Source organism: Cetorhinus maximus, chromosome 9 (genome assembly GCF_964194155.1).
Source record: "Cetorhinus maximus chromosome 9, sCetMax3.hap1.1, whole genome shotgun sequence".
NCBI classification, from domain to species: domain Eukaryota; kingdom Metazoa; phylum Chordata; class Chondrichthyes; order Lamniformes; family Cetorhinidae; genus Cetorhinus; species Cetorhinus maximus.
In genome coordinates, this window is record NC_135887.1 from 20,812,759 (window position 1) to 20,840,246 (window position 27,488).

The 27,488-nt window shown below is 42.5% G+C and overlaps 1 protein-coding gene across 2 annotated transcripts in view; it reads left to right on the forward strand.

Annotated features, from left to right (window-relative positions):
• Positions 1 to 27,488, forward strand: part of med13a (mediator complex subunit 13a) — a 191,958-nt gene that overhangs the window by 35,506 nt on the left and 128,964 nt on the right. For both annotated transcript variants that reach the window (XM_078548226.1, XM_078548227.1), the window contains exon 4: positions 13,148 to 13,231. In XM_078548226.1, the coding sequence (XP_078404352.1) occupies positions 13,148 to 13,231 (84 nt within the window). The remainder of the gene's footprint in view (positions 1 to 13,147; positions 13,232 to 27,488) is intronic.

Below are 27,488 nucleotides of genomic sequence, written 5' to 3' on the forward strand. Positions count from 1 at the left end.
ATTTTAATTTACAATATTAAAAATAAACTAAGCCAAAATTAAAATCATGTGCTCAAGCTTAGACCCAAAGATATTTGCCAGAATCTAGTCTGTTTCTGGCCCGCAATCAATGACCAACCGATATGTCAGTTTTCTCTGTAGTCCAGACACCATATAGGATCAACACATGTTGATCCACCTGACTAAATTAGTTGGGTTATGCCAGACACACATGGCATGCAGTTACCATTTATGATAGCAAAAAACCACACGATAAATATGAACGTGGAAAGCCATTCAGCCATCTTCAAATCAGAAAGATCCCCCAAGTTCTCCCCACTGTAGCATCTACTGTTTTTTAAAATGGTTCCACTACTCTACCTGAAAGCCCATGCCATTTATTGATTACCTTTTATATTAAATGGGAGTTAAATTTTGCAGTTTGCCAGTTTAAACCTGAGTCCTTTAGACCACCTGTTGCTGAGTTTAATTTGAAGTAAAATTTATCTTTTCACATCTGGTTTATTATCTTGTATACTATGGTGAGATCACATCTTGGCCCTCCTATCAAGGCTGCAAAGTCCCAAGATTCTCCAGTCTTTCCTCATAACTTCTGACATGAGGGGTACCAACCTCATGACTGTTCTCTGAACTGCTTCCTGCACTTGAATGTTGTCTTTGTGTATGACCAGGAATTGGGGATAGTATTCAACTATCTGTGCACGACCTGCGATATTGTATTATATATGTTGTATGACTTCAAGTCTTGTATGATGTGCTGTAACCAAAGAACTATTGCCAATCTAAGAACTCTTACTGTAATCCAGCGAAAAATATGTTGCAACTTTTATGTTCATTCCTATGGAGTTTAGCACATTAGGCCGTGGAATGTCTGTTTTATAAATTTCTGCTTTTAACTTGTCTGGAATTAAAGGAATGGTTTTCAGAAAGCTGAGAAACCACTGTTTCAATCCAAAATTCCAGCCTGTCGTGTAAATTTTTCAAAGTAATATTCTGGCAGTAATTGGGACAGTTTTAAAAAGGGCTGGATCTAGTAACTTCAGTCTATAGAATAAAGATTAATTCCAAGCCATTTGAACAAGAATTTTAAGAAGCCAGAATTTTCTTTTGCTCCACTAGGATGCAAATGGGAAAAATTGCAAATGCTGGCAATCTGAACCAAAAATGGAAAATGCTGAAAAATACACCATGCCTGCCCATTTCTTTAGGGAGAAAAACTAGTTAATGTTTTAGTTATAAGACCCTTTTTGAGATCTTCCTCGGCTTGGAGGAAGGAATTTGCATCCAAATGTTAACCTATCTCATATGAGCATGCAAACATATGAATTAGGTGCAAGAGTAGGCCATTCAGCTCCTTGAGCTTGCTCTCCTATTCCATATGATCATGACTGATCTGATTGTGGCCTGAACTCTACTTTTCTGTCTACCCACTTCACCCTTTTGACTCATTTGTAAATCAAGGACCCATAATTCAGCTTTAATTCAGTGATCTTGCCTCCGCTGCTTTCTGGGGAAGAGAATTCCACAGACTAATCTCAGAAAAAAGATTTGCCTCATCTCTGCCTGAAATGGGAGACCCCTTATTTTTAAACTGTGTCCCCTGGTTCTAGTATCTCCCACAAAGGGAAACATCACTATCCTCCCTGTCAAGTACTCAAGGTCTTGTATATTTCAATGAGATCACCTCTCATTCTTCTAAACTCCAATGAATACAGGTCCAACCTTTCCTCATAGATAACCCATTCATCCTAGAATCAGTGGAGTGAACCTTCTCTGTACTGCTAATGCAGTTATATCCTTTAGAGACCTGTGTACTCCAGATGTGGTCTCATTAACACCCTGTACAGCTTTAGCAATACTATCCTACTTTTATGTTTCATTTCCTTTGTAATAAATTGTTTATAATAAATGCATTTGTCTTCCTAATCACTTGCTGTACCTGATTGCTAACTTTTTGTGATTTCTGTAACAGGACACCCAGATCCCTCTGTACTGCAGAGTTCTACAAACTCAAAATTATTCTGCTTTTCCTGCCAAAGCAGACATTCATATTTTCCCCACATTATACTCCATCTGCCAAATTTTAGCCCACTTACTTAACCTATCTATATCTCTTTGCAGACTCATGTACCCTTCACAACTTACTTTCCTATCTGTGTGTCATCAGCAAATTAGCTACCATACATTTGGTCCCTTCATTCAGGTGTCTCAACATATGTTTACTGACCTGTTTATTACCAACACAATGTAGATTTGTCTCTGCCCTCCTACCTCTCTCTCCCCTAAGTTACTCACTACTTCCCAACCTATTTATATCTTGATAAAAACAAAAAACTGCGGATGCTGGAAATCCAAAACAAAAACAGAAACAGAAATACCTGGAAAAACTCAGCAGGTCTGGCAGCATCGGCGGAGAAGAGCACAGTTGACGTTTCGAGTCCTCATGACCCTTCAACAGAACTAAGTAAAAATAGGAAAGGGGTGAAATATATTCTGTTTCTATTTATATCTTGCTCATTTGTGCTTGAGCCAAAGCATTGTTGATGGGCTATTTTCAGGAGGGACAGAGGTAAACTGTACAATAGGCAAGCCCAATTTTGTTTACCCATGTGTTTGTAGCAGGGGTTGCTGCTTTTCTGATGAGGGTGCTGAAGCTAATCTTTTTTTGTCACCTTGCTGAGATGTATTAACTCAGCAGAGGAAATTTTTGTTTCCAAATATTGACTAATTAATATGTTCTCAACTTTCCATACTTGAGGTGGATGTGGTGCAAATGGCTTGAAGTAGATACAGTGCTCCAAATTTAGAAATTGTTACCTTCCTCCATCTCAAACTCATCACCTCTTCCCTCTGCCCCTCCCAACCAACCCCAAATCAAAAAATGTCCTGCTTACCTCCCTTCAAAGAATGTTGAAAGCAAGTATGCTTTAGTAAATTACAGTAATACTAGTGAAGCCAGTTACGGCAGTTGCTGATGAGGGAAATTGGTTTTGATTAGGTTTTAAAGAAAAATGTGAACTTCTTTTGCTTTGGACTACATTTTAGCTGCAAGTGTACAATTGACACCCAAATTCTTAATTTTAGCACCTGGGGAAATGTCCATCCTGGAAATTTTTAAGGGCAAAAGAACTTTTGATGTATTTATGTACTTTCTTACAAATGAACTAAAATTAATTACAAATTAAGAAACTACTGGTATCTACTGGCGCTGTCACTGAACAGCTGCAGGGCATCCTGAAGGGTGAGGGTGATAAGGCAGAGGTCATGGTTGGTACTAATGACATAGGTAGAAAGAGGGATGAGGTCTTGCATCAAAAATTCAGGGAGTTAGGCAGTAGACTGAAAAGCAAGACCTCTCGGGTTGTAATCTCTGGATTACGCTCAGTGCCACGTGCTAGCGAGCTCAGAAATAGGAGAATAGCGCAGATGAATACGTGGCTTAAGAGTTGGTGCAGGAGGGAGGGTTTTAGATTCCTGGATCACAGGGACCGTTTCTGGGGAAGGTGGGACCTGTACAAGTGGGACGGTCTACATCGGAACCAGAGCGGGACTAACATCCTTGCGGGCAGGTTTGCTAATGCTGTTGGGAGGAGTTTAAACTAATTTGGCAGGGGGAGGGGACACAATGTTAGCAGGATAGGGACACATCATCATAATAGAGTAAAACAATCAAGTCAGAGGGAGTACAGCTGCATTAAGTTTCAAGGGAGTAAGGCAAGGCTGGATGGCCTCTACTTTAATGCCAGGAGTATTACAAGTAAAACGGATGAGTTAAGGGTGAGGATTGACTCGTGGAATTCTGATATAATAGCCATCACTGGACGTGGTTGAGGGAGGGGCAGGATTGGCAGCTCAACATTCCGGGATATAGAATCTTCAGGAAGGGATAAAAGAGGAGGAGGCATTGCATTATTAGTTAAGGAGCCAGTTACTGCAGTAAGGAGAGATGATATCTTGGAGGGGGCATCGAATGAAGCTTTGTGGGTAGAGCTTAGGAATAAAAAAGGGGCAGCCACATTATTAGGTGTTTGTTATAGACCCCCAGATAGTCAGCAGGAACTTGAGGAGCAAATATGTGCACAATTTGCGGAGGTGTGTAAAAACAATAACAATAGGGTAATTATATTAGGTGATTTCAACTTTCCAAACATTAATTGGGATAGACATAGTGTTAGGGGCTTGGATGGAGTGGATTTCTTGAAATGTGTACAGGAGAACTTTTTAGGTCAATACATAGAGGGCCCAACAAGGGACAGCGTAGTGCTGGAACTAATTTTGGGGAACGAAGCCGGACAAGTGGCTGAGGTGGTGGGGGAGCATTTTAGTGATAGTGACCACAACATGGTACAGTTTAAGTTTGTTATGGACAAAGAAATAGACAAGTTGCAAAAAAATGTTTTGGATTGGGGGAAGAGTGGATTTTAGTAAAATAAGGCAGGATCTGGCCAAGGTAGACTAGGAGCAGCTACTTGTCGGGGGCATTCAAGAAGGAAATGGGGAAGGTACAGGCTCAACGTGTTCCCTCTAGGGTGATAAGAAGGAGAAACAAGCCCAGAGAACCTTGGATGACCAGAGATATTCAGGTTACGATGAGAAGGAAAAGAGAGGCTTTCAGCAGGTACAAGGGAAGCAAATCAGCAGAGGCATTAGTGGAGTACAGAAAGTGCAGGGTGGAGCTTAAGAAAGCAATTAGGAGAGCAAAGAGGGGATGTGAGAAAGCTCTGTCTGGTAAAAATAGGGAAAATCCCAAGATATTCTATAAGTAAATCAATGGGGAGAGGATAACCAGGGAAAGAGTAGGGACCAAGGGGGCAATCTATGGGTGGAGCCAGAGGACATAGCTAGAGTGTTGAATGGATACGTCACATCCGTCTTCACCCAAGAGAATGAGGATGAAGGTATGGAACTCGGGGAGAGAGACTACGAGGTTCTTGAGCAAATTGATATAGGGAGTGACAAGGTATTGGAGGTGTTGGCAGGCTTAAAAGTGGACAAATCTCCAGGTCCGGATGATGTGTCCCAGACTGCTGAGGGAGGCAAGGGAGGAGATCGCAGGGGCTCTGACCCGAATTATTAATTCCTCTCTGGCCACGGGGGAGGTGCCAGAGGACTGGAGAACAGCTAATGTGGTTCCGCTATTTAAGAAGTGTTGTAGAGATAAGCCAGGGAACTACAGACCAGTGAGTCTCACGTCAGTGGTAAGGAAACTATTGGAGAAAATTCTGAAGGAGAGAATCTATCTCCACTTGGAGAGGCAAGGTTTGATCAGGGATAGTCAGCATGGCTTTGTCAGAGGGAGGTCATGCCTAACAAATTTGATTGAATTTTTTGAGGAGGTGACCAGGTATATAGATGAGGGTAGTGTAGTTGACGTTTTTATGGATTTTAGCAAAACCTTTGACAAGGTCCCACATGGGAGACTTATAAAGAAGGCAAATGCACATGGGATACAGGGTAATTTGATAAGGTGGATTCAAAATTGGCTTAGTTGTAGGAGACAGAGGGTGATGACAAGGATGCTTAAGTGACTGGAAGCCCGTGTCCAGTGGTGTACCACAGGGATCTGTGCTGGGTCCCCTATTATTTGTCATTTATATAAACGACATTGATGACTATGTGGGGGGTAGGATTAGTAAGTTTGCAGATGACACAAAGATTGGCCGGGTGGTTAACAGTGAGGTTGAGTGTCTTGGGCTACAGGAAGATATAGACGGGTCAAATGGGCAGATAAGTGGCAGATGGAATTTAGCCCTGAAAAGTGTGAGGTGATACACTTTTGGAAGGAGCAATTTGACAAGGAAGTATTTAATGAACGGCATGACACTAGGAAGTTCTGAGGAACAAAGGGGCCTTAGTGTGTGTGTCCATAGATCTCTGAAGGCGGAGGGGCATGTTAGTGGGGTGGTAAAAAAGGCATATGGGACACTTGCCTTTATCAATCAAGGCATAGATTACAAAAGTAGGGAGGTCATGTTGGAGTTGTATAACAGCTTGGTGAGGCCACAGCTGTAGTTGTGTGTGCAGTTCTGGTCACCACATTATAGGAAGGATGTGATTGCACTGGAGGGGGTGCAGAGGAGGTTCACCAGGATGTTGGCTGGGATGAAACATTTAAGTTATGAAGAGAGGTTGGATAGACTTGGGTTGTTTTCGTTGGAGCAGAGAAGACTGAGGGGCGACCTGATTGAGGTGTACAAGATTGAGGGGCATGGACAGGGTGGATAGGGAGCAGCTGTTCCCCTTAGTTGAAGGGTCAGTCACAAGGGGGCGTAAGTTCAAGGTGAGGGGCAGGAGGTTTAGGGGGGGAAGTGAGGAAAAGTTGTTTTACCCAGAGGGCGGTGACGGTCTGGAATGCACTACCTGGGAGGGTGGTGGAGGCGGGTTGCCTCACATCCTTTAAAAAGTACCTGGATGAGCACTTGTCATAACGTTCAAGGCTATGGGCCAAGTGCTGGTAAATGAGATTAGGTAGGTGGGTCAGGTGTTTCTCATGTGTTGGTGCAGACTCGATGGGCCAAAGGGCCTCTTCTGCTCTGTGATTCTGTGACCTGTTCATCTTTATTGTGGATTGAGCAATGGTTGGGAATGGAGGCGTGTTCTTAATTGTGTTCAAGATGGCCACCGATGAGGCTGCTGTGCAGTTTTTAGTACGTGTGTAAAATTACCTGCAAGCATTGGTGTTCAAACCTCTTCCACCAAATTCCTGATTTTCTTTATGAAATTAGCTTTCTTTTGTTTTTACCTTCCTGCCTTGGCTTGTCATGAAACAATATGGGCAATGTGAGTCGATATGTGGGTGGCCCATTTAGTTTTAGTAGATTAATTGTTGTGATGGCTGCTGAAGTCAGTGTTGAATCGCTTAGAATTTGGTGCTTAGCCGCTCTGTTACAGGCACATTTCCTAGGTTTACAGTAAGACCAGTTTTTGTTTGCATTTTGGAAGTGGGAGTTTGTCGAAGGGACTCTTTGAACTAGGGGAGAAAGTGATTATCTTGTTTTTTAACATTGATCATGCCCTCCACCCAGAGAATTTCACTTGCCAACCTAAAGGAACGTGAAAGCTCAAATTCTCTGAGCACCTCAGGCCTAACCATATTGTCAAGTACATACTATTTTTTTGGACATTTCTTCTTGCTTCTCCCCTCCCGCTACTGCTAAATCCCCGTGCAATGTTTACATCTCTTATGCTCTGTGTAAATGTTTTCTTTCCCAGTGGAATTCCTTATTTGCCTGTAGCTTTTCCTGTTTTGTTTTCTGTTTCCTTTCCATGCTACCAAAACGCTAGCGGAGATAGTTTCACAAATTGCAGTTGCCCAGTGAACCCTGCTGGTAAGAATGTGGGCAGCAAGTAAGGACAGGAGAAGATTAGACTCCTCTCTAATGCCTCCCACAATTGATTAGTCTGCTTCCGTTTGCGCATGTGCAAAGAATGACTGCTAGGGCAAAGAGCTGGAAGGTGACTGGCATCCATTGACTGAACCAGCAAGAGTTACTCTATTCAGATTAGCCATCTGGATAACACCGTGAAATTTTGTTGCAACTTGTGCTGTCTCTTCAGAAGAGTAGAGAGCAATTTTAAAAATGAAGAATCTACTAATATTTGTTCATTGAGCTGCTTATTTGCTTCGTCATGCAATGCAAGTTTATTTTTAAGTAGGAAAATCTGTTGCTTCAGATAGAATGTAGACACTGTTAATGTCAGGCCTGGCTTGAAATGATGATGCTTGCTTATGCTGTAACTTTGAAGCTATTGCAAATTAACTGCTATTTATATTCTGCTTTATCAGTCCAGTATATGTAATGTATGTTGTACTAGTTCCAGTGGTTGGAAGCAACCATAAATAGCCAAGATCAAGAGTTTTCCTAATTATGGATTTGTAATCGGGGCCTTCTAGTAACTTCTGACAATGTATTTTCAACTGGCTCATAAGCAGGCAAACAGTCTATGGTCTGCGATAACGGTCTGAAATGATTTTCTCTCCTCCTTCACACCCCAATTAAAGTTTTTCTTCTTTTGCTTTTCTGCAGTTTGTGACCTGCAGTGAGTGTCTTGCCCAAATGATGTATTTTAAAAATGGGATTTGCCACTTGGGAAATTGCTAGGGCTCTGATACTTGTTTAGCTGTTTAGTGTGGCATGCCACCATGTTATCTGTGTATATGAACATACGGAATAGGAGCAGTAGTAGTCCATTTGGCCCCTCAAACCTGCTCTGCTATTCAATAAATTCATGGTTGATCTGTTTGTTTTGAATTCCACATTCCTATCTACCCCCGATTAACCCTTGGTTCCCTTGCCTCACAGGAATCTATCTACCTCCACCTTAAAAAAAAATATATTCAATAACTCTGCCTCCACTGCCTTCTGAGGCAGAGTTCCAAAGTCTCACTATCCTCCGGAAAAAGTTTCTCCTCATCTCTGTCCTAAAAGGAGAGCCCCTGATTTAAGTGCCCAAGTTCTGGACTCACCTATAAGAGGAAACATCCTTTCTACGTCCACCTTGTTGAAACTGTTCAGGATCTTGTACTTCAATCAAGCCACTCCTTGCTCTTCTAAACTTCAGTGGAGGCAAACCCCGTTTGCTTCGCTAATGATTTGTAATGTCACCAAGCTCCCCTTTCCCTTTGATTTCCTCCTGATTTACAGCTATTACTGGAATGTTTTAAGTATCTTCCTATAGTGAAGACAGAAGCAAAATATTTGTTCATTTCATCTGCCATTTCCTTATCTACTATTATTAGTCCCCACTCCCACTAGTGACTTCTTTCCTCTACTATTCCTCATCTCCACCCAAACTACATCCTGATCTCATGAACCAAGGTTGTCTCTAACTATTGCACCAAGGTTATCCTTGATTAACATTGCCGCCCCTCCACCTTTACCTAGCTTCCTATTCTTCTTGAACAGCGCATACTGTTAATATTCAGGACCCAATCCTTGTCCTCCTGCAGCTGTGTCTCCATAATGGCTATCAGATCATATTTATTTACTTCAGTGTGTGCTACTTGTTCTGAATGGTATGTGCATTCAATTACAGAGCCTTTAGTTTTGTGTTTTAGCTATCTTTATAACATCTAGTCTTGACTGGTATATTGATAGGTTTCTTTTCTCTCTCCCTGCCATTCTCTGACTCCCATATTACTATTTTGTCCTCCTGCCTTGACTCTACCCATTTGCTTTCGTACATCAACCCAAGCTTGATCCCTCGCCTCCCCCTTCCCCTTATTTAGTCTAAAGCCCTCTCTACTTCTCTAGTTATGTGGCTTGTGAGAACAGTGATCCCAGCATGGTTCAGGTGTAGATTGTCTCAATGGTTCCGACCCCACTTTCTTCAGTACTGATGTCAGTGCCCTACAAACTGGAAACCACTTCTCCCACACCAGTGTTTGAGCCATGCGTTCATCTCTCTAATCTCATTTGCCCCATTCCAATTTGCACATGGCTCAGGTAATAATCCAGAGATTATTACTTTTTTTTGAGGTTCTGCTTTTTTAATTTGATACCTAGCTCCTCATATACTGATTGTGCAGAATCTTTTTTTCTTTTGCCTATGTTGTTGACATGGACCATGACAACTGGATCTGAACCCTGGCACTGGGCAGACAACACAGCCTTCTGGACTCTCGCTCTTTGCTCAGAGAACAGTGCTAATCCCCCTCATTATACTGTCCCCCTGCTACCGCTACATTCCTGTTTGCTCCCCCGCCCCCTACTTGAATGGCTTCCTGTACCCTGGTGCCAGCCTGCTCATCCACCTTGTAGACCTTGCTTTCGTTCTCACAGGTTGTGAGCACCTCAAACTTGTTTGACAGTTGCAAAGCCTGAGCCCCCCCCACAACTGTCTGCTTGGACACTGCACCTGCCTCACTCATGGTTACATTTTTTTGTCCCTCACCGCTGACTAAAACAGACAACGCTATTCTAAGGGGTGTGACTGTCTTCTGGAACAAAGTGTCTAGGTATTTCTCCCCCTATCTTGTGTTGTGCAGTGTCTGCAGTTTGGTTTTCAAATCAGTGATCCTGATCCGGAACTCCTAGCTGCTTGCGCTTTCTGCAGATGTGTTTGTCATGGATTGCCTTGGTGTTCAGAAGCTCCTACGTTCCACAGCTGCGGCGTAACATAATGTCTTGCCATTGTTACTTAGGTTATTTAGTTAATTTAATTTAGTTATCTTAATTAACTTAGAGTAATTCCTATGTATACTACACCGACACCTCTTTTTCCTCCATGCACCGAATTCCCATGTGAACCTAATTCGTTACTCACTCTGTCTTCATCTCATTCAGACATAGTCTCCTATCTTCTCGGGTGCCCCTTACTATAGGAAATTATTCTATCGCAACAAGAGCATGAGTAACAAAAAGTTCATATGTTCTGAGAAAATGCTGACACTGTCCATTTTGCTCCTGTGATAGCACAAAACAAAAGAGGTGTTGGCTTTTTCCCCACTGTGTAGCTTGAAGCCTAAACTACTGAAATGACAATACTCTTTGGCACCTTTTGCTCTGCTTCTGCACCCCACCACCACTGGCAACCCCAGTATGTGCACTCTCAAAATGAAATTATTAAAGATCTTGCCTCAGTACCAGACAAGAATCTGATCAAAAAGCAGTAGTAAATAACCTGACTCTGTAGACAGTTTCAGAAAATCAGCAAAGCAAGTGACCAAGATTACCTGTTCACCCCAATTCTGCAACCCCCAGCCTACACTGTCAGGGCTTTGCTGTATAGTTTATTGATCTTTCATGGTATGCCTCCATTAAGATTGTTTTTCTAGCTTCTCAGAAACTTAAAATTGTGCAAATTTCTTGCATATACAGTGAGCTAGTAAAACTGAATGCAGATGTTCTTGACAGCTTTTCAGTGCATAATAATCAAATCAGTTACCAAAATGTGCATTTGACTTAACTTTGAAGCACAGTGATTAATAAAAGGGAGTCTGCAGTAAGTTTTAAATAATTTTTACAATAGTTTTATTTCGCAGTAGCTGTTTTTTTTTGCGGCACTTTCTTAACTTATTCACACTCTCCATGGCACATTTGAACCATTCCAAGGAATTTGCTACTTGGCCTAGAGCTGATCAGTGGAATATAAATGAGAATAATTTGGATTAAATGTATTTTTTGGCCTTGCCTCCTTTCTGTGGGGGATGGCTAGGCATTTATTTGGTGTAAATATAGAAATGAGTTAACAAAGTGAGTGTTAGCCCTATAGAAAGTAAGTCTGGAGAATTGATAATGGAAAACGAGGAGATGGCAGATGAATGTAACAGGTATTTTGCGTCAGTTTTCACTATAGAGGATACAAGTAACATCGCAGAAACAGCTGTAAGCCCGGAAACGGAAGTGGGGGAGGAAGTCAGGAAAGCTACCGTCACCAGAGAAGTGGTACTGAGTAAATTGTTGGAGATGAGGGCTCAAGAGTCTGGGTCCTGATGGACTTCATCCTAGGGTCTTAAAAGAAGTGGCCAGTTGATGCATTGGTTTTAATTTTCCAAAACTCCTTAGATTTGGCGAAGGTCCCATTAGATTGGAAGGTAGCAAATGTAACTCCATTATTCAAAAAGGGAGAGAAGACAAAGTGAGAAACTACGGGCCACTTAGCGTAACATCTTTTGTAGGGAAAATGTTAGAAGCTATTATTAAAGAAGTTATAGCAGGCACTTAGATAAGCTCAAGGTCATCAGGCAGAGTCAACATGCTTTTGTGAAAGGGAAATCGTGTTTAACCAACTTATTGGAGTTCTTTGAGGATGTAATAGGTGCTGTGGTTAAAGGGGAACCAGTGGATGTATTGTACTTGGATTTCTAGAAGGCATTTGATTAAGTGCCACATCAAAGGTTGTGGCAGAAAATAAAAGCTTGTGATATAGTGGGTAACCTGGGTATGGAAAAAAGATTGGCTGGCTAACAGGAAGCAGAGGGCCTCTTTCTGGTTGGCAGGATGTGACAAGTGGTGTTCCACAGGGATCAGTGCTGGGGCCTCAGCTTTTTAACAATTTATATAAATTACTTGGATGAAGGGACCGAATGAATGGTTGCTAAATTTGCTGATGACACAAAGGTAGGTCAGAAAGTAAGTTATGAAGAGGGCATGAGGCTACAAAAAGATAAAGATGGATTAAGTGAGTGGACAAAGATCTAGCAAATGGAGTATAATGTGGGCAAATGTGAAGTTGTTCATTTTAGCAGGAAGAATAAAGAGAAGCATATTATCTAAAATGCTGAAAGATTGCAGTGCTCTGAGGTGCAGAGTGATCTGGGTGTCCTAGTGCGTGAATCTCAGAAGGCTGGTATGCAGGTATAGCAAGTAATTAGGAAAGCTTATAGAATGCTGTAATTTATTGTGAGGGGAATTGACTACAAAAGTAGGGAGGTTATGCTTCAGTTATACAGAGCACTAGTGAGACCACATCTGGAGTACTGTGTACAGTTTTGGTCATATTTAAGGAAGGATGTAAATGCGTTGGAAGCAGTTCAGAAGAAGGCTCACCAGACTAATACCTGGAATGGGCATGTTGTCTTATGAGGAAAGGTTGGACAGGTTAGGCTTGTCCACGAGTTTAGAAGAGTAAGAGGCGACTTGATTGAAACATGTAAGACCCTGAGGGGTCTTGACAGGGTGGATGTGGGGATGATGCTTCCACTTGTGGGAGAATCTAGAACCAGGGGCCACTGTTTAAAAATAAGGGGTTGCCCATTTAAAACAGATGAAGTGAAATTTTTTCTGGGGGTCATGAGTCTTTGGAACTCTGCCTCCACCACCTTTTCAGGAATAGTCTTTGAATATTTTTAAGGCAGAGGTGAATAGATTCTTGGTAAGCAAGGGGGTGATAGGTTAACGGGGGTAGGTGGGATGCAGATTTCAGGTTACCATCAGATCAGCCATTATCTTATTAAATGGCGGAGCAGGCTTGAGGGACTGAATAACCTAGTCCTGCTCCTTTTTTATATATGTGTGGTAAGCTTGACCTGTTGAGCAGGAGCCCGCCTCCATACAGGATCAGAAATTCTAATTTCTTGTATTAGTCCTTTCTAGAAAAGTTGTTTTAATCAGTTTGTACACTTATGTGCCTTGTAGAGATTTTCCAATATTGTAGTTCAGATGCTTCACGATCCATGACCTCGTGTTCCTTTTCTTTCTGAAAGGTGCTTGCTGAACAGGAAATTTGTGCGGATTGGGAAGTGGTTTGTGAAACCATATGAAAAGGATGAGAAACCGGTGAACAAGAGGTAAGAATGCTGAATCTTATCTGTGAAGTCCTTGGTTCTTGTAATTTGTGTCTGCCATCTTGATTTTGTGTAGAAATTTTAGCACTTGATTATACCTTTCCAAGCTGTTTGAACCTTCAGTTTGCAATGGCTAATTTGTAGCATTTTTCTAACTTCCAGAGTCTCGGATAGATCTGGCCTTTTAAGCTTCTGTTGGGTCTCTTGAGTTCTAGACATGTAATTTTCTAAATGCTTGTTGGTGTGCAGAATTTTCATCTATTGCATTCTAAACATTGTGGGCCTGAAGAATTGTGTTAGACTGCCTCTCCCTCCCAGGATTGATTTAGAGGCTACTCCCTCAGTAGTCAGGCACTTGTTCAGCCCTGGGAATTTCAAAATGCTGTGACCAAGAGGAAAAACTACTTCTTCAGAACATGGGCAGTATAAAATATGGGAATGGGTCATGGTGGTTTTTAAAAAAATTCTTTCATGGGATGTGGGTGTCGCTGGCTAGGCCAGTATTTATTTCCCACCCCTAATTGCCCATGGAAAGATAGCGGTGAGCTGCTGCCTTGAACCGCTGCAGTCATGTGGTGTAGGAGCACCCACAGTGCTTCTCGGGCTATCCTGATTTAGATTATGTTGATGCACTTTTTTTTTGTCTCTAGAATTTTGAGTCGCTTTTCTTCCCCCCCAAGATGTGTGAATAATGTTTGTAATATACTACATGCAAAACTAAAGTAAAATCTATACCATTACCTGGTTGCAGAAGCCATCAGTTTTTTTTATGGGCAACAATACATTAGCACCTTTTTGCATATTTTTGTTACAGAACACTTCTCATCTAAATTTGATTAGTTGCAAAAAATAACAAAAAGTCACATTAAGGAGATTATAGTAGGGCGTTTAGAAAATCATCATGCAATCAGGCAGAGTCAGCATTATTTTGTGCAAGGGAAATAGTGTTTGACTAATTTATTAGTGTCCTTTTGAGGAAGTAACAAGCAGTGTAGATAAAGGGGCACTTGTAGATGTATGTTTGGATTTCCAAAAGGCATTTGATAAGGTGTCCCATCAAAGGTTACTACGCACAATAAGAGCTCATGGTGTAAGGGGACAACGTTAGCATGGATAAAGGATTGCTTAGCTAATGGAAAGCTGAGAATAGGGTTAAATGGGTCATTTTCAGGTTGGCAGGATGTGACTAGTGGAGTGCTGCAGGGATCAGTGCTGGGGTCTCAACTATTTACAATCTACATCAACGACTTGGATGCAGGGACCAATTGTATGGTAGCTGAATTTGCAGTTGACCAAATACGTAGAAAAGTAAGTTGTCAAGAGGACATAAGGAGCCTGCAAAGGGATATTGTTAGGCTAAGTGGTGGGCAAAAATGTGGCAGATGGAGTACAATGTGGGAAAATGTGAACTTGTCCACTTTGACAGGAAAAATAGGAAAAGCAGTATATTATCTTCTGCAGAGAGACTGTAGAACTCTGAGGTACAGAGGGATCTGGGTGTCCTGGTACATTTTTAAAATTCATTTATATGATGTGGGTGTCACTGGCTAGGCCAGCATTTATTGCCCATCCCGAATTGCTGTTGGTGAGCTTCTTTCAGAAATTGCTGCAGTCCACGTGGTGTAGGTACACCCACAGTGCAGTTAGGGAGGGAGTTCCAGGATTTTCACCAGCGACGGTGATGGTACGGTGATATTTTTCCAAGTTAGAATGGTGAATGGCTTGAGGATCTTCCAGGTGGTAATGTTCCCTTGTGTCTGTTGCCCTTATCCTTTTAGTTGGCAGTGGCCGTGGGTTTGGAAGGTGCTGTGCAAGGAGCCTTGGTAAGTTCCTGCAGTGCATCTTGTAGATGGCACACTGTCACTGTGTGTCGGTAGTGAAGGGAATGAATGTTTGTGGAAGGGGTGCCAATCAAGTGGGCTGCTTTGCCTTGTATGATGTCAAGCTGCTTGGGTGTTGTTGGAGCTGCACTCATCCAGGCAAATGGAGTGTGTTCCCATCATGCTCCTGACTTGTGCTTTCTAGATGGTGGACAGGCTTTGGGGATTCAGGAGGTGAGTTACTTGCTGCAGAATTCCTAGCCTCTGATCTGCTCTTGCAGCCAGTGTATTTATGTGGCTAGTCCAGTTCAGTTTCTGGTCAATAGAAACCCCCAGGGTGGTGTTAGTGGAGATTCAATGATGGTAATACCATTGAATATGAAGAGGCGATGGTTAGATTCACTCTTGTTGGAGATGGCCTTTGCCTGGCACTTGTCAGCCCAAACCAGGATATTGTCCAGGTCTTGCTGCATTTGGACACGGACTGCTTCAGTATCTGAGTTGTCGCAAATGGCGCTGAACACTCTCTGTGCAATCATCAGCTAACGTCCCCACTTCTGACCTTATGATGGAAGGAAGATTATTGATGAAGTAGCTGAAGATGGTTGGGCTGCCCTGATGAACTCCTGCAGTGATGTCCTGTAACTGAGATGATTGTCCTCCAAAAACTACAGCCACTTAGGTTGTGCTAGGTATGACTCCAACCAGCAGAGTTTTCCCCCTGATTTCCATTGAGTCCAGTTTTGCTAGGGTGCCTTGGTGCCACACTCAGTCAAATGCTGCCTTTATGTCAAGGGCAGTCACTTTTGCGGCCCCCCCCCCCTCTGAGTTCAGATCCTTTTGTCCATGTTTGAGCGAAGGCTGTAATGCGGTCAGGAGCTGAGTGGCCCTGGAGTGTCCCAAACTGAGCATCAGTGAGCATAAGTGCCACTTGTAGCACTGTTGATGACCCCCTTCCATCACTTTTTACTGATGGAGAGTAGACTGTGATCAGCCAGTAATTGCCCTCCTGTTTGTGTACAGGACATACCAGGGCAATTTTTCACATTGCCAGGTAGATGCCAGTGTTGTAGCTGTACAGGAACAGCTTGGCTAGGGGTGTGACAAGTTCTGGGGCACATGTCTTCTGTACTATTGCTGGAATGTTCAGGGCCCATAGCCTTCGTCATATCCAGTGCCTTCAACTGTTTCTTGATATCATGTGGAGTGAATCGAATTGACATCTGTAATGCAGGGGACCTGCTGAGAAGGCCTAGATGGATCATCCATTCAGCACCTTTGGCTGAAGATTGTGGCAAATGCTTCAGCGTTTTGCACTGATGTGCTGGGCTGCTCTCTTATTTGAGGATGGGGATATTTGTGGAGCTGCTGCTTCCACTGCGTTGTTTAATTGTCCACTGTCATTCATGACTGGATGTGGCAGAACTGCAGAGCTGAGATCTGATCCATTGGTTGTAGGATTGCTTAGCTCTGCCTATCACTTGGTTATGCTGTTTGGCATGCAAGTAGTCCTGTGTAACTTCACCAGGTTGACACCTAAAAATGAGGTATGCCTGGTGCTGTTCCTGGCATGCCCTCCTGCACTTTACATTGAACCAGGGTTGATCCCCTGGCTGGTTGGTGATGGTACAGTGGGGGATATGCTGGACCATGAGGTTACAGATTATGGTTGAGTACAGTTCTCCTGTTGCTGATGGCCCACAGACACCATAAGTCATAAGACGTAGGAGCAGAAGTAGGCCATTCGGCCCATCGAGTCTGCTCTGCCATTTAATGAGATCATGGCTGATCTGATAATCCTCGACTCCACTTTCCTGCCTTTTCCCCACAACCCTTGATTCCCTCACTGATTAAAAATCTGTCTATCTCAGCCTTGAATATACTTAATGATCAGCCTCTACAGCCCTCAGCGGTGAAGAATTCCGCAGATTTGACTACCCTGAGAGAAGAAATTTCCCCTCATCTGTTTTAAATGGGCGCCCCCTTACTCTGAGATTATGCCCTCTGGCCCTAGACACTCCCACAAAGATCAACATAGTGAACTTTCTCTTGGCTGCCTCCGATGCCGGTATATTTTTCCTTAGATAAGTGGACCAAAATTGTTCACAGTATTCGAGGTGTGGTCTAACTAGTGCCTTGTGTAGTTTTAGCAAGACTTCCCTATTTTTATACTCCAGAGCCTCTTGGTTGCCCTGTCGACTTACTGGAACTGTTTGGAATCTATCCCATTTAGCACAGTGGTAGTGCCACTCAACATGATGGAGGGTATCCTCAATGTGCAGATGGGACTTTGTCTCCACCAGGACTGGGATGGTTACTCCTACCAATACTGTCATGGACAGATGCATCTGCAGCAGGCAGGTTGGTGAGGATGAGGTCAAATATGTTTTTCCCCTCTTGTTGGTTCCTTCACCACCTGCTGCAGACCCAGTCTAGCAACTGTGTCCTTTAGGGCATTTTCATTATTGGTGCTATTGAGCCATTCTTGGTGATGGACATTGAAGTCCCCCATTCAGGGTACTTCCTGCACCCTTGCCACCCTCGGTGCTTCCTCTGAGTGGTATTCAACACGGAGGAGTGCTGAGGTGGGGCAGTACATGGTAATCAGCAGGTTTCCTTGCCCATGTTTGACCTGATGCCTTGAGATTTCATGGATCACAAACAGTTAGTTAGTATGCCGGTCAAGCAAGTGATTAGGAAGGCAAATGGAATATAAAAGTAGGGAAAGGTTTTTAAAAAAAGTAAAATACTGCGGATGCTGGAAATCAAGCTTTGAACAATGCTTTGAAAAAACTCAGCAGGTCTTACGGCATCTGTGGAGAGAAAAACAGAGTTAACCTTCCTGTAAGGAGTCTGTATGACTCTTCAGAGCTAAAGAGAAGTAAAAATCCACAAACAGGACTGTCCCAGTAGACCAACTGTGTCAGCCTGTTCCTGCCCCACAGAACTCATTTCTTCCTATCTTGACTCTGTTCTCTCTCCCCTTGCCCAGTCTCTTCCCACCTACATCCACGATTCCTCTGATGCCCTACGTCATATCACCAATTTCCAGTTCCCTGGCCGTAACTGCTGCCTCTTCACCATGGACGTTCAATCCCTCTACACCTCAATCCCCTACCAAGATGGCCTGAGGGCCCCCATTTTCTCCCTTGAACAGAAGCCTGAACAATCTCCATCCACCTCCATTCTCCTCTGCCTGGCTGAACTTGGTTCTCTCACTGAACAATTTCTCAAACTTGTCTCACTTCCTCCAAATAAACGGCGTAGCTATGGGCTCCAGTTATGCCTGCCTCTTCATGGGGCATATGGAACATTCCTTGTTCCAGTCATACTCAGGCCCCCTCCCGCAACACTTTCGGTACATCGATGACTGTTTTGGTGCCGCTTCTTGCTCTTGTCTGGACCTGGAAAAATTTATCAATTTTGCTTCCAATTTCCACCCCTCTATCACCTTCACATGGTTCATCTCCGACACTTCCTGTCCCTTCCCTGACCTCTGTCTCCATTTGTGGTGATAAAGACTGTCCACCAATATTTACTACAAGCCCACCAAGTCCCACAGCTACCTCGACTATAGCTCACCCTACTCCATTCCATTCTCTCAGTTTCTTTGACTCCGTCACATCTGTTCCGATGATGCCACTTTCCAAAAAGACATGTCGTCTTCCTTAACCGAGGTTCCCCCCCCATTGTGGTTAACAGGGCCCTCAACTGTGTCCAACCCATCTCCTGTGCCTTTGCTCTCCCTCCCAGAACAATGATAGGGTCCTCTTTGTCCTCAATTTTCACCCCATCAGCCTCCGTATTCTAAGGATCATCCTTTGCCACTTCTGCCAACTCCAGCATGATGCCACCACCAACGCATCTCTCTCTCCCCCCCCCCGTAATCCCCCCCTCCTATGGCACCTTCCCATGCAACTGCAGAAGGTGCAACACCTGCCCTTTTACCTCCTCCCTCCTCACTGTCCAAGGGCCCAAACACTCCTTTCAAGTGAAGCAGCACTTCACTTGCACCTCCTTCAATTTGGTCTACAGCATTCGCTGCTCCCAATGCAGTCTCCTCTACATTGGAGAGACCAAACGCAGACTGGGTGATCGCTTTGCGGAATACCTTCGGTCTGTCCGCAAGCATGACCCAGACCTTTCTGTCACTTGCCATTTCAACACACCATCCTGCTCTTATGCCCATGTGCCCGTCCTTGGCCTGCTGCAATGTTCCAGTGAAGCCTAGTGCAAACTGGAGGAACAGCACCGGTTCTTCCGATTAGGCACTTTACAGCCTTCTGGACTTTGAGTTCAACAACTTCAGACCATGAACTCTCTCTCCTTCATCCTCGCCCCTTTTTTAATATTCATTTTTTTTCTTCCGCTTATTTTTATTATTTATTTTCATTTTTATTCATCTATTCATTGTTTTATCCCCACCTTTTATCCTATTTTTGATGATCTTTTTCCCCACCACCGTCCCTGTCCCCTACCCCACCCCCACCAGGACCATCTGTTTACTTGTTCATGTTGTTCTGTTCTTGTCCTGCTATTATCACATTCTTTTTCTACCTTGATGCCACTATCAGCACCTTCTTCAGCCCTCGCCACCACCATTAACACCCACTTTTTCCTCTTCTTCATGACATCTTTGTCGGTATCTCCTTTGCCCCCACCTATCGCTGGCCTTCTACCCAGCTTCACCTGCTCCACCCCCCTTAAACGGTATAAATTTCATCATGTTTTTACTTCTCTTAGCTCTGAAGAGGAATCATATGGACTCGAAACATTAACTCTGTTTTTCTCTCCACAAATGCTGTTAGACCTGCTGAGTTTTTCCAGCATTTTTGGTTTTTGTATAAAAGTAGGGAAGTTTTGCTACAGCCATGTAGGGCCTCCATGAGATCATACCCGGAGTACTGTGTACTGTTTTGGTCTCCTTATTTGAAAAAGGATATAATTGCATTAGAAGTAGTTTAGAGAAGATTCACTTGGACTAATTCCTGGGATGACAGGGTATCTTATGAGGAGAGGTTGGACAGGTTGGGCCTATATCTGTTGGAGTTTAGGAGAATGATTGCTTATCTTCTCAAAGCATAAAATCTTGAGGGGATGGCAGGGTGGATGCTGAAAGGATGTTTCCACTTATGGGCGAGACTAGAAATAGGGGACTTGGTTTAAAAATGAGATCTCCCATTTAGGATGACGATGAGAAATTTTTTTCTGAGGGTCATAGGTAAGTGAGATTTACTTCCTCTGAGTAATGGAGGCTGTGTCATTGAATATATTCAAGGCTGAGCTCGCTAAATCCTTGATTGACAAGGGAGTCAAAGATTATAAGGGGTAGACTGGAAAGTGGAGTTGAGGCCACGTTCAGATCAACCTTGATCTTATCAGAGTTGGCTCGAGGGGCCAAATGGCTGCCGCCTTTGAATTTGTATGTTCGTATGTACATATGTAACACTCTGGAATAGATTCTATTGGTTGGAGCAGGAGAGCTGAATGTTGAAATCTTATTTTTCATACTGTAGCAGTTGATTTTTAAATCCTGTCCAAACATTCATAGTGCCATAGCTGCTTCTCCCTATGGTGTCTAAAATTGATTTTATTATTGCTCAGTCTCTTGCTGAAACCCCAACTCGAAGCTTTGGAGAGGGTACCTTGAATTAAAACCATTTGAACTTGGCTTAAAATGGGCTCAGTTATAAAACTATATTAAAAAAAAACTGCTTGATGACCCTTGTGATGGTACTGATCAAATAGCAAAACAATATGTCCATAGTGAATGAATTGCCAAAAGTAATAAATGATTAACCAAACCCACTCATTTGTGGTTAAGCTCTTGAGAAGATGGTTAATTTGGGTCACATGGCTTTGAAGAGGATTTGGATTGAAAAAATATGAAGGCTGCAAACCATCCATGATTTTTGTGTTCCTACAGGGAATGAAATTAGTATTCCCCTAACATAGCCAACACCTTGAGTTGCTCCAATTGTATGTGCCCTCTGAATGGAGTGGATTGATGGGCTGTCTGGCCTTTTTTATTTCTAGAATCTCCTTGTTGTAGAATTTCTTATTTAATATCCTTTAATTTTTTTTCCACCTTGTATTGTTTTAATCAGCATTGCTGTTTAAATTAACAACCCCACTATATTCTGTTTCTGTTGAAGATTCAAGAATTGAAGAAATTGACTGAATCGAAAACTAAATTTAGCTATAAAATATGATTTCCTGTATTAAATTTCCTCGTGTGGAACTGGAAAATGATGTGTAATACTTTGTTATCCTATATGCTTTTCTCAATTGCTGTTCATGAGCCATCTATATCCTGTAAAATTTAAGTATTATAAACAAATGATTAGAATTTTGTTCAGGCCTTCAGCCTCACTCTGGATGCCATTAAGCTTTTGAGCTTGATTCTTGTGGTTTATGTATACTTTGAACCCTAATATATATTTCTCATTTTGTTCCTCCATTTTTAGCTGAGGGGATTGTTTTGGACTTGACCATTGAAACTTTGGCACCCTATGTGTAATACATGAACCTGCCCTTCATTTGTTAAGATATTTATGATCTGCATGTGTTATAGTGTCATAAGCTATAAGAGATGGGCATACTTTGGGCTGGAGGTCTTGTATGCCATGAGTAGTGTCCCTCTCAGAGCCAAAAGCTCTGGGTATGAATCCCAATCCAGGACTTGATGGCCAGGGAAGGTGCATTTGTAACATTGTTGAATTAGTAACCCATAAATCCTTAAGCTGTAGCCTTTAGCAACCAGCTGGTGATCTGTTCCAGGAAAAACTAGCAATGGAAACAGGCATAAGCACTTGTTTTATCTGCCTCAATGTATCACTAAACACAGGAAGCTTCTAAGCCTAAGTCCACTTGCTTCTGGGAATTTACATGCCAGGTTTCTGGCCTTATGCAGATGTACTCTAATGGAATAAAACATAGAAAACCTTCAAGATGCCAGCCTTGGCTCAGCAGTAGCACTCTTGCCTCTACTTCAGAAGATTGTTGGTTCAACTCTCACTCCAGGATTTGAACATGCATACGAGCGCATGAATTAGGAGCAAGAGTAGCTATTCTGCCTTCAAACCTGTTCTTCATTCAGTAAGATCATGGCTGGTGTGATTGTGGCTCCACTCCACATTCTGTCTACCCCCAATAACCTTTGACTCCCTTGTTAGTCAAGAATCTATCCATCTCTTCCTTAAAAATATTCAGTGGCCCTGTCCCCACCGCTCTCTGGGGAAGAGAGTTACAAAAGCACTCAAGATCTTTCATCTATGCAGAAAGGAGGCAGTCAATTTATGACATCCATATTAACAATGGTTTGTGCACTCTAAAGATCATCAAGAGTGAACAATAACTTTTGGAAAGAACAGCTCAGCATTACTGATGGTTTATGCACTCAAAGCATCTGATATCCCCATACTTGTGCAAAGCACCAACCGCTCCAGTATAAAAGATGCTGAAAATAAAGAATCATTTAATTTGCATCCTACAAAAATTGGCCAATTTTTGATCTTTGCAGAATATTTTGAAATTTTTCATTTGCATAAACTTCAGGGAGGAGTTTAATAAAAATATTGCACCATAAAAATATTGCCCAACCATTGAACCTCTTCCAACTCCTAAAATATACAATCAAATATTTATTTAAGACACCTCTTCCATTTATAAAACATACTTCTGCTATAGGCAACTTTAATGCATAGTTACTAAAGCTCAATGCACAATACTTCTATTGAAACCTTTGAATATAAGTACATGATTTAAGTAGGCACACACTATAGGCAGTTGCTGATTGACTCTTTTGTATTATACACCAAGTACTAAAGAGCGCAAGTGTACTAATCCACATTTTAGATAAATTACACTTGTTGAGGTAGTTTAATAGTACACAGTCTGTACAACATATAATCTAAACTGACACCAGCTTTCGGATTAGAAGGTGAACCTGTTGGATGCAAAAGATCCAGTTTGTATGCAGATCTCCTTAAATAAGTCATTTAAAATTAAAACAATTACAAATAGTCCCTTTCCTATAAAATATGTTGGTGGGACAGCAGCTACTGGCCTAAAATTTGTAGCCTCAAGCACTTGAGGCAATTAGCTGTGAATCTTAACTGTGTGGCTGGAGAGACCTTTGTGCATGGGAAAGAAGGACTTACCAACCAGATGTGCACTTATATAGCACCTTGCATGACCTTGGGATGCTCTTGGGAAGGACTGGCCTGCATGCATAAATAGAGCCCAGTGGTAAAATCAAAGCAAAATAGGTGAGACTTTACACACACACAAAAAAATGCACAGCTCCGAAACAATCATTTTCCAAATCACGTTAAATTTAAGTACACATGACATTGGGAGTGGCGATGCGATTTTATAGCAGTGGTTTCCTGTCTGATTGGGACCTGAGTTCAGAGCTCTCCCGCCACTTTTGCATTGAAGCAAAAATTTATTCGCTGCAACAAACAGTACAAGTGCAGTTGGATTAAAATGTAGATTAGGTTGTAATTTAGAAGCAAGTCATCACCTTGCACTCTGCGATTGTACAGCAAGTTAGAGACATGGGGAGAAAGAAAAATTAAATTGGCTGGAGAAAAATTCAGGTAATGCACAATAAAAGGATCAATGATATTTGGTCATGTCTTCCTGCTATACTACACCCAAAAATACTAAACCTAATAAAAGCAGACAATACATAATTTAGTGAAATCAATTTATTGGCATCATTCCAGTTGTGCTGGTGAGACATATGTCAGCGTGTTGTTCCGCTGTAACAGTTGAGGAGCAAGAAACTTTACTTCTGTGGTCCACCATTTCCTAGTATGTGTTAGTAATTTTAAAACCGTCTGCAGTGCAAAATGAGATGTACGTTGCATTTGCCAAAGTGCTAATTCATCAAATTCTCTCATGGTAATTGACAAATTGCTTTTATTAGTGAGTGATTGAAAAACTGAATTTTCACAACGGCTTCTTCATGCCACCCCCCTCTAACCCCCTTTGAGCCTTGTCTGAGAAAAAAATGAATGCACTATTGGCCTTGAAGAATTGCTGTGGTCTTAAAGTGCTAATTTTATCTCCCAGCGGTCTCCTCTGGAACACATTATTCCAGAGGGGCTATCATGTGACCAAGCTACTCAAGTCTCCTGAGTTTATCAAGCACTTCAGCAGATCTAATTTTAAACTATCTGCAGTACAAGCTAAATGTCATCACTTCTGACTAGTACTCTTTCTTCTTGTACAGTAACAAAAGGATTGTGCAATCCACTTTAGCATGCAAATTGAATGATTGCACTTTAATGCAAAAGCTCAGAGCTGTCCAGATTGCAAAAAAAAAAGTTGGCTATTGACCAAGTTGGGACTGAAGCGCACACACTTAAACATTGCAGCAGTTTTACCTAGAGCTAACAGCTGGTGCTCTTTTAATTTTAAAGACAGGACTCTACTCCCTGCTCCTCCTCCTTGTGCCCTATACCACGCTTCCAGTGTGACATGAAAGCACTAAGAAAGAGCTGCACTTCTACAAATTCCTTTTGAGGTTGGTTGAGGGGGGTTGGGGGAAGTGTACAAGCACAAATGCAAGGATCAGGTGCAATTAGGTACTTCTGTGAACTTAAATCTAGCTGCATTTAAATTTGCCTGTTTTAAGACTGGTCATAAATTTCTTAACATTTGGAACGGAAGTGAATTTCAATTTATCTGGGTTAAGATTTCTACTGTAAATAACACTCCAATGATAATCTACTGTGAAGCTTTCTTTGATTGCCCGCTCTTAAGACCGCAACTCTTCAAGAGGTCAGCTAGCTGACGCCTCATGTAAACTTAGACAATAAATGTTCCTCTGGCTGCTCGAGCATTGCCATTAGTGCTAAAACTTGCTTTTCGCAGAGGCACTCGTGTCACTGGGCAAACACTGGTTGATTTTTCCACCATGCAACAAACAATGCTAGGGTTAGTTTTTTTTTTGTATTCATTCATGGGATGTGGGTGTTGCTGGCTAAGCCCATCCCTAATTGCCCTTGAGAAGGTGGTGGTGAGCTGTTGTAGGTAGACCTACAGTGCTGTCAGGAAGGAAGTTCCAGTATTTTGACCCAGCGACTGTGAAGGAACAGCGATATATTTCCAAGTCAGGATGGTGAGTGGCTTGGAGGGGAACTTTCAGGTGGTGGTGTTCCCATCTATCTGCTGCCCTTGTCCTTCTAGATGGCAGCGATCGTGTGTTTGGAAGGTGCTGTCTAAGGTGGCTTGATGAGTCCTTGCAGTACACCTTGTAGATAGTACACACTGCTGTCAGTGGTGGAGGGAGTAAATGTTTCTGGATGGGGTACCCATTGAATGGGATTCTTTGTCTGGATGGTGTCGAGCTTTGTGAGTGTTACTGGAGCTGCACTCAGCCAGGCAAATGGAGAGTATTCCACCACACTCCTGACTTGTGCGTTGTAAATGGTGGGCAGGCTTTGGGGAGTCAGAGGTGAGTTACTCTGCAGGATTCCTAGCCTCTGACCTGCTCTTGTAGCCACAGTAATTATATGCTAGTCCAGTTCAGTTTCTGGTCAATGATAACCCCCAGGATGTTGAAGTGGGGGATTTGGTGATGGTAATGCTTTTTGGACGATGGTTAGATATTCTCTCGTTGGCGATGGTCATTGCCTGACACTTGTGTGGTGTGAATGTTACTTGCCACTTTGTCACTTGTCAGCCCAAACCTGGATTTTGTCCAGGCCTTGCTGCATTTGGACATGGACTGCTTCAGTATGAGGAGTCTGAATGGTGATGAACATTGTGCAATCATTAGCTAACATCCTGACTTCTGAGCCTTATGATAGATGGAATGTCATTGATGAAGCAGCTGAAGATGGTTGGGCCTAGCACATTACCCTGAGGAACTCCTGTAGTGATGTCCTGGAACAGCGATGATTGACCTCCAATAACCTCAACATCTTCCTTTGTGCTAGGTATGACTCCAACCAGTGGAGAGTTTTCCCCGATTCCCATTGACTCCAGTTTTGCTCGGGCTCCCTGATGCCACACTTGGTCAAATCATGCTTTGATGTCAAGGCCAGTTACACTCGCCTCAACTCGAGTTCAGCTGTTTGTCCATGTTTGAACCAAGGCTGTAATGAGGTCAAGAGTGGAGTGACCCAAACTGAGCAGGCTATTGCTAAGCAAGTGCTGCTTGATAGCACTGTTGATGACCCCTTTCATCAATTATTTTTGAAGTGCAATCATTATTATTTAGTGGTGGCAGCTGAACTGAAATTAGATAAATGATGAGTTGATCTATCTTGGTTGAGGAATGAGTGTTTCCCAGAATACCAGGAGAATTCCACTGTTTCTCTTTGAATAGTGCTATGGGATCTTTATATCCGCCTGAGTAAGCATACTGGATTTTGGTTTAATGTCTCATCAGACACTACATCTGATTATGCTGTACTTTATACTGTTGTCCTATTTTACATGTTAGTGCTGGAATGTTACTTAAAACCACACAATCCTGACTCCAAGGTAGGAGTGCTATCACTGGAGCAAGCTGACATCATTTCTTCTAACTTGCATTCGACTTTTTTGGCTATGTAGTTAAACATTCTGTTGACTTTGATTTTCTGGTCTTTATTTGTTGAGCTTTGAGTCTGTTAGAATATCTCAATATTAGTTAGCTATTTCTCCACCATTTATTTGTTTGAACATTTTTCCTTCCTACATGCATTCTTTATGCTGGTCTGGATTAAATTCCATCTGCCATTATTCTGCCCACATAGATATTTTGTTCAACTTGTTTTGTAATTTTTGAGTTGCCTCCATTGAATCTACTGGTCCTCTGGGTTTGGTGGTATCATGCAAATTTTGACTGATTATCATTGAGTTTCTGTATCTTGAGTCATTGAAACAAATTTTAAAATGGATAGTGGTGCAGATGCTGAGCCCTGGGGCATCCCATTCAGCATTTTCTCCTCTCTACACTAACCCTGATATGGCAATTTTTGAAGAATTCCTACTCAGTGATTCTCTTTCCTTATAATCAGCTGCTTCATCAATGACATTCCATTTATCATAAGGCTCAGAAGTCAGGATGTTAACTGATGATTGCACAATGTTCATCACCATTCGCGACTCATGCTGAAGCAGTCCATGCCCAAATGCAGCAAGGCCTGGACAAAATCTGTTGTAATTTGTTTATAGCATACTTCAGATGCCACCAAGGCTGTGTGTGTGTGTGTAAATGCACACGTGGTGCTCATCACCTGGGCTCGTATCTTCAGGGGGCCCAGGCTTAGGCAGCACTACCACCTCTATCTCAAGTGACCACCTCCCGTCTCGATGTGCTTGCAGATAAGTGCATTGTGGGTGCTCCACTCTGGGACAAAAAGTTTGTACAATAAGGGTTATTGGAGTGAGAGTCTGAATCTGCATGATCATTTGTTTTGACAGCCAGAGTGCATTGA